This window comes from Brassica oleracea, chromosome C5 (assembly GCF_000695525.1).
Source record: "Brassica oleracea var. oleracea cultivar TO1000 chromosome C5, BOL, whole genome shotgun sequence".
NCBI lineage: Eukaryota > Viridiplantae > Streptophyta > Magnoliopsida > Brassicales > Brassicaceae > Brassica > Brassica oleracea.
Window position 1 is genome coordinate 23269774 of NC_027752.1, and position 8563 is coordinate 23278336.

An 8563-nucleotide genomic window follows, 5' to 3' on the forward strand; every position below is an offset into this window, starting at 1 on the left:
AGAATAGTTCAGCAACATGCACAACATCATCGGTTTTATGACAAGGTATGAAATGGGCCATCTTAGAAAATCTATTAACCACCACAAAGATAGAATCTCTACCAGCTTTAGACCTAGGCAATCCAAGAACAAAATCCATAGATATGTCGACCCGAGGATGAGATCGAATGGGTAGAGCTAAGTACAAACCTTGGTTTAATGCCTTTGATTTGGCTTTCTTGCAAACCACACATCAGGCACAAATCCGTTCCATGTCCCTCATCAGCTCGGCCAGTAGAATTGCTCATGAACCACCTTGTGTGTCTTTTTGATTCAGAAATGTCCCTCAGGCCTCCTCCATGTGCTTCCCTGACAAAAAAATCCATCAAAGAACATTGGGGGCATACACAAGCGGTTATCAAATAATAAAATTCCAGACATTTGATAATATTTTCGAGAAGCCGCCTTGGAACATTTTCTGAAAAAGTCTTTAAAATCCTGATCAGTTGCATATAAATCCTTGATAAATTCAAAACCGAGCAACTTAGTCTCAATAGCTGAAAGAAGAACATACCTCCTAGAAAAGGTATTAGCCACCACATTTTCCTTACCTTGCTTGTACTTGATAACATAAGGAAAGGTCTCAATGAACTTGACCCAACGTGTGTGTCTCTTATTCAACTTCTGCTAGCCCTTGAGGTGTTTCAAAGATTGGTAGATTGTGTGAATCACAAACTCCTTCGGCCAGAGGTAATGCTGCCATGTTTGAAGAGCCCTTACCAAAGCATACAACTCCTGGTCGTAAGTGGGGTAATTGAGTGTGGCTCCTCCAAGCTTCTCACAGAAGTACGCATTGGACTTCTTTTCCTGCATCAAAACAGCACCAATACCCACGCCTGAGGCATCACATTCAATCTCAAAAGTCTTAGAGAAATCAGGAAGAGTAAGCAAAGGAGCTTGAGTTAACTTCTCTTTAAGAATTTGGAATGCCTCCTCTTGAGCTTGTTCCCACTTGAACCCAACATTCTTCTTGATCACTTCTGTGAGTGGGGCTGCTATAGTACTGAAGTTCTGGACAAACCTCCGGTAGAACCCAGATAAGCCATGAAACCTTCTTACGTCACAAACGGGCGATGGACTAGGCCAGTCACGGATGGCTTTGATCTTATCTTCATCCACTTTGAGTCCATCAGCACCTACAACAAAGCCTAAGAAAACCACGTGATCTGTTCCAAAAGAGCATTTACCAAGATTTGCAAACAACCTTTCTCTCCTAATGACTTCAAGAACAGATTTCAAATGCAGTTTATGATCATTAAAATTTTTGTTGTAGATAAGAATATCATCAAAGTAGACAACAACAAAATGGTCAATAAAGGACCGCAAGATATGATTTATCGAAGGCATGAATGTGCTAGGTGCATTAGTAAGATCAAATGGCATGACAAGCCACTCATACAACCCTAGTTTAGTCTTGAATGCAGTTTTCCACTCATCACCTTCTTTCATGCGAATTTGGTGATAGCCACTTTTCAAATAAATTTAGAGAAAACAGAGGAACCATGCAACTCATCTAGCATGTCATCAAGCCTAGGGATTGGATGCCTATACTTTACCGTAATGTTGTTGATGGCATGGCAGTTAACACACATGCGCCATGAGCCATCCTTCTTAGGTACAAGTAAAACAAGCACGGCACAAAGGACTAAGTATTTCCCTGATGTAGCCTTTCTCAAGAATCTCTCAAATCTGCCTTTGAAGTTCCTTTGTTTCCACCGGGTTGGTTCGATAAGCTGGACGATTTGGAAGAGAAGCACCTGGAACAAAATCAATCTGATGTTCTATGCCTCTCACCGGTTGCAATCCCTTAGGATTCTCATCTGAAAAAAAATCAGAAAATTCCTGAAAAACATCTATCAAATCACTCGGAATCTCTGGTGCAAGGTCAGAAGAAGCCATTAGAGTTTCTTTATACATAAGTAAAATAAATGGCTGCTGAGAATACAAAGACTTCCTTGCCTGACTTTCCTCGATAAAGAAATTAGAATTCTTAGGAGAAACCTCAGGTTCGGCTATTTAGGTTCTTTCCCTCGAATCTTCTTCAACTGGATCTGATCTTGATGAACCTCCAAAAGAATTAAAGGAATCAGAGTGATTTTATTTCCCTTATAAAGGAGTGGTGGTTGGTGTAACCATCATACATTGCTTTCTTGTCGAACTGCCATGGCCGTCCTAGAAGAATGTGGCTTGCGTCCATGGGAAGGACGTTGCATAGGACTTCGTCCTCATAGCGGCCAATGGCAAGAAGAACTGTGACTTGCTCCCTCACGTACTGCTCACCAGTATCATTTATTCATTCTAGCTTGAAAGGTCGCAAATGTGGTCGGGTCTCCTTTGCTTTGGTCGGAAGCCGCTCAGTCCAACTGGCGTTTCGGGCTGGCTTAAAGAGCCAGATCTTTTATTTTATGGGCTTTGCAGAGGGGTGTAACCCATTTTCTATGTATATGTTTATCGACTTCTTCTGAAGATACAGGTTGGACTCTGTTCACGGCGTATTCTAGATAAAAAAATAAAAAATAAAAAAGAGAATCCGCGTGATTCCGTGTTGTAAGGCATGTGTCGTACTTCTTCTTTGTTCCCAAAATGGCATTTTTCTTGGTTCAAGCTTAAAGGTTGGTTTACTTCTCTTATACTAACTAATTCATTCCAAAAAAGCATAACGTAAATCATATTCTGTAGTTATACTGCATTATTCCAAGGATACATATACTAATTATGTATATAAAGTGATACTTAAATGAAAAATTACACATCTTCATATTACAAAACACAAATTATTTGTTGCTGCCTTCACTTCACTTCGAAGAGTTCTTTGCTACACCAGCTACAGCTGTAGATTCTGTATACTATCTGACCGGCTACTCATTGAGATACCTTTTCGTCAAATCGATCTCAGCAACATTTGGCAAAGATAGCAAAGTTCAGACAAAAGAAAGAGTGGTTCAGATCAAATGGTAACATCCTCCCAATAAGTAACGAGCAGATCTGGTGAAACAGGCATGGTCGCAACACACTCGAACTGTAACAAAAGGAACAACATTAACGATCAACAATGCTTATTCAAATGATCTTGTTGAAAATGCTGTTATCACTTTAATGTTGATTACCTTGTGGTTCTTGTATTTATCTCTTACAGCTTCTAAAGCACCTCCTCTTCTGCTCAGATACAAGTCATGTATGATTCCCACACACACTTGTAGATCAGCCGCTTTGTACTTTGTGTATTCTTCTAACATTTGATTCTGTTGTACATCAATCAAAACAAAATAAAATTAGTATCTAATTCAAGAGACTTAAATGTAAGACAATGAGAAGAAAATGCTTACCCAAGGATGCTGTTTTGGACGGATGATGAATCTAGCAAGAAAGATAGCAGAAGCAGCTAACAGAGATGGCACAAACTTCACAGCTTTGTAATCTAATAGACTCAGTTCTGATAAATAGCAAGCGAGTGGCTCCAGCTGCAAGTGTGGCACCTGCAGCAAAGGCATGGAAGGAGAATACTATTAGCAATTGACTCTCTACAAGTTACAAAGCGCAGGTTTCAAATCTTTTTATGTTGAGCTTACTTTGAAATCTTCTTGTGCAACCCTTGTGAATCGTCTGCACATAAAAAGGCAAAACACACAAAATGAGGACAATGAATCATACAATACAAGCCATCGAAAGCACAGTGTCTCATCACCAATCTAACCTTATAAATGAACTGATTGTAGGTCTTCCTAGTTCAAACTGGAGTGCAAGAAGTATACCTGCCTCCATCTTCACCACATCTTGTTTTGAAAATGTATTATCAGTGATGTAACAGAAATCTTCTACTTTAGGAGGACTTATCTCTTCATACTTCCTACTCATCCCGATAACAAGAAAAAGAATAAGCTCATAAACTTCATACAAAGACAATGACTAGCAACAAGAGATACTTACGAGGCAATAAGCATTGCAGATACTCCCACAAGCTGAAGCCTCTGCTTGTTGACAGTCTTCAAGGACAAGAATCTATCAATGTAAGAGACAGTGAGATGAAGAGTTTCAGACAGGAGTTTGTACTCCTCAGCGACTTCCACTAACCAATCCACCAAAACACCTCTCATGCTTGGTGTTACGTCTTTCTGAACCTTTTCAATATAATCAGGTAATGGTCTTTGTTTTGGCTTCACCTTAAAAATTTCACCAATTCAAAAAAAAAATAAAAAGCTCTTTCAACTTCACATAGCAAACCAATAATAATCATCATCAATTTAAAGAAAATCTTGAATTAAGACTCTTCAGACCAAACCCACAACTTCAAAGTGAAACTAATCTATGCTTAAGTCCAAACAGAGAGTTGAGAATACCTCAATTTCACGTAGATACTCGTAGATGTCGGAGACATAAGGCCCACACGTCTTAGGATCATCAGATCGAGCATCAATGTCAGATCCTGACTCCACCGGGGCAGTCTTTCTCTGCTTTGCTGGAGCTACAAGACTCTTTGTGGGCTGCGGAATCACTCTTTTCTGGTTGAGATTAGCTACATTGGGAAGCTCACCAAGGACCACTCTCTTCTTGGTGACCCGTTCCTCCTCCGTGGCCATAGCCTTTCTTTTGGCCGCAGCTCTCGTCATCCTCACACAAATCTCTTTCTCCATCATGATTTAGGGATTGGAGAGATTCCGAGAGAAGAGAAAGTAATTGAGAGAGAGAGAGAGATTGAGATTTGGTGGGGAGGAAGAAGTGAGGGTGTGAGAGGGGGATGTAAAAGGAGAGAGCAAAAGCGCCATTTCTGAAAAACTTTCGAGTTGAAATTCTCGCGCTCAGTGTGCGATTTTTAGTTTAGTTTTGGGAGACGCAAAATTTTGGTGAGGTACAAAAATTGATTGGCGGGACTATTTTCATCGGATTTGTTTCTGATTTTGTTTTTACCGGCAAGATTGCTAATTTGCTATGGTGGTGCCACTTCTAAAACATATTTCAACTTTTTAAAACATCTCTCGTCTATTATTTTCTTTTATTATTGGGAAAATTATTATTTTAGACCCAAAAAATAAAGACATTGTCCCATTAGACTCCATTTAGGTCCATTTTTTCCTATAATGCCCATTTTTATTTATAAAAATAAACCAAATCAATAGTTTTACAAACAAAAAAAAATAGAAAAAATAGGAATTGCATTGTAAATACTTATACTAATTTAGAGGTATTTTTTTTGTTCAAAAAATGTTAAAATAAAAATTTCAAATTTCGTTCTACGAACTGTAGAATGTACATTCTACAAAGTAAAAAATGAAATCCATATTTTTCAGTAGATCTACAATGGTTAGAATATGTCTTCCACGTTTTTCAATAAATCTACTAAAGTTAGAATACATAATATACGGAAATAACATTAATCTAAAAATATTTAGAATACACATTCCGCCCTAAGTGTGCAATTCTAAAGTATGTACAACCTACAATCTACACATTACATGAAATCTAAAAGCTATAGAAATCAATTTCTAACGGATTAACTATATTCTACACATAGTAGAATGCAGATTCTACGGATAAGTATGAACAGTTCCGAAAAAATGGGAAGTAGATTTTGAAAATATTTGAAAAGATTTTGTTTCCATTTTTTAAAAAATTAATTTTTTGCACAAAAAAAAAAAAACTGGCTACGTCTTCTTCAAACACGTATCTGCCCCTTCAATAACCCCTTGATTTTGACAAAACATTTCACAAAAAATTCTCAAAGTGTCTTCCATGATTCATATATATGCCTGTTATGGGGTATGGGAATTGGTTTTGTCTATTTGGTTTTATTAGGCCAAAAAAGAGACAGTTGAGAAAGTGTCTAAGATCGTCAAGAAGCAGCTATCACTCAAAGACGATCAAAGGGTCGTTGCAGAAACCAAATTCACCGATATTGGAGCTGATTCTATCGACACGGTAATTCATCGAACATTTTCTTATGTGAATACATAACTTGTTGAGTTTTTTATTTTAAATACTGATTAACTGAATGTTTTTCTGCAGGTTTAGATAGTGATGGGTTAGAGGAAGAGTTTCACATCGAAATGGCTGAAGAAAAATCACAGAAGATTCAGTGGAGGAAGCTGCTCAGCTCATTGATGAGCTCAAGCCAAGAAGCAATTTAGTATAAGAGATCCGACTATCTGAGGCTTTGTGTTTGTTGTTTTCATAATCTTTCTGTCATTTTCTTTTAAAATGTCAAGTCAAGCGACTCTTTGCTAGTACTGTATGCCATGGATCTCTTTATTTGTCGACTGAAACTTTTGGTTACACATGAAGCCTTGTTCTTTTCATTTCTTAAATCGAAATGCCAAATGCGAAATTAGGCAAAATGCGTGCAAGAGAGAGAGAGACAGAAGTTACTTATATCACTCATGTATAGGGAGTCTTGTATTAACACGTACATAAGTCAAAGAGTAGGCCCTAAGATGACAATTTGTAAACAATCCTTTTCACATTGTATATACAGGTTCTTATTATTCCCAATCGAGGTCAAAGAATCCAGCATCCTTCATCTCTGAATAGAAGACATTCTCCATGTTCAGATCTTCCTCCTGCATCAAAACCAGCACCAAATCATTTGAACATTGCAATAATCACATGCCTAGAGGGATGCTTTGGTGTAAACGAGTTAAGAAACATTTTGGGATAAACATGAAGGGACATGAGTGTAAACGAGTTAATAAACTGTCCTAAGCTACAGAAGGTGGGATTAACAGAGATCAAACACGGTTCAACAACATACAAAGAAGACACAACATTGTGAAAAATCTAATCTTTAAACAATCCCGAAAGGTAACAAGAACACAAACATACATAATAATTAATAATCAAGAAACAAGACACAACAAAGCTAACAAAGACAACAAGAACACAAACACATAAAAAAAACACCTACATTCTTAAATCGATTCACAAGAACACAAGAACATATACATAAACACTAATCTATATGCTTTTTACAGAGACTAACCACGATCAAAACACATGCAAAGAAGAATAAAAACAAAATTTCATACCATGAAAACAAATTAGGACTGAGAAGTGTGTATGTTAACTTCGATTTGGATGGGAGAAGAACTGAAGAATAGAATACGCCGGAGACAAAGAGAGTACGCCGGAGCCGACGAGATTATACCGGAGAAGAAGAGACTTATGTCGGACCTGGAGAGATTTGAGTCGGTGTCCGGTTGACTAGTGACGATAAAACCTGCGATTTTGATGGGAGAAGAAGAGATTAATAATAGATTAGGCCGGAACAAAGCTTAGTGATTTTGATTTCAAGGAAACAAAGCTTTTGAATCTTAAGGAACTTATCAAGGATATAAACTGGAGAAGAACGACGTGGATGTAGATTCCAACCGACAGAGGAGATGAAGGAGGCGATGTTGGATGGCTCCGAGCTCGACGAGACAGAGGAGACGCGAAGGTGATACGTAGGAGACAACGCCATCGAGAAGAAGAGGAATTAGGTTTTGATGATTTGGGAATTTTCTCCTTTTCTATTTTTTTTTTGTAACGTATAATAAATAGTAAACTAAATTAATTTGTTACCTTTAATTAAGTTAATTTAAGGTTATAATAGGCAATTATGAAAATATTAGCCTAATGAGACAATTATATTTTGGGATTAGTCTAATGGGACAATGTCCCTATTTTTTTTCTCTAAAAAAAACAAGTTTCCCTTTATTTTTTTGTCGACATCTTTGTATTAAGGGTCAAAACCGTTGACAAAAAAAAGGGAGTCAAAGCCCAATTTTTTTCAAGCAGTTACAAACCCCGTGATCCAAATACTTAAAGCCCAAGGATGGCCTAGTTTAAAAGATAAGATTAAAACGCGTGTCATCATACAAAGGTAACTTCGTTTACTAACTCCTTGCATGAGGTACACGTGTCCTCTACTGTGACCATCGAACGTTCTAGAGATAGTGGTCGTGCGACCAGAGGCTTCACCAGAAACTAGCTGGAAAAGTCTTCTATTTCCATCTCCGATTTGAACTGCTTACTTGCCTTTCCGTTCTTCATTGCTGCCAGCCTGAAAGCTTCTTCTTTTTTAACTCGCTAGAGTGTAATTCCAGTAAAAAACTTCAACGAGTCAGTAATAAAATCTCGCCAGAACATCTTCATAGACAAACTCCGACTAATCTGAAATCTACTCTGGCTCACCATCACTTTCACTTTCCGTCTTGGTTCTTAACCCTTGGAGATACTCCGCTCAAAAACTAAAAGTGAAGATTGATTCTTACCTAAATTAAGAAGCAAGGATGAATAACAAGTAACGATAGAGAATCAAAGCCTCCAAGCTTAACGGAGCAAGAGTCACCACCAAGAAGGAGAAGGCGAACAAACTCCGATTAAATAACCAGAGACTTTATTCATCTTCACTCAAATCAGAGAAAAATGAGATTGATACGCAGAAACTACTCTGATTTAGATTAGAGAGGAACACTTCAAAAGCTCGCCTTGCAAAGTAGATAATCATGAGAAAACAAGTAAAAAGGAAAGAGATTCATACAACAATATTTTT

General features: G+C 37.7%; 1 protein-coding gene across 1 annotated transcript; it reads right to left on the minus strand.

Moving 5' to 3' along the window:
* Positions 1–2679: 2679 nt before the first annotated feature.
* Positions 2680–4950, minus strand: LOC106295167 (cyclin-A3-2-like). The gene is made up of 7 exons (XM_013730994.1): positions 4377–4950; positions 3967–4199; positions 3734–3886; positions 3609–3642; positions 3366–3515; positions 3147–3281; positions 2680–3058 (listed from the first exon to the last, which is right to left on the minus strand). The coding sequence occupies exons 1-7, from the start codon at positions 4671–4673 to the stop codon at positions 2987–2989; spliced, it is 1074 nt and encodes a 357-aa protein (XP_013586448.1). The 5' UTR covers positions 4674–4950; the 3' UTR covers positions 2680–2986.
* Positions 4951–8563: the final 3613 nt, after the last annotated feature.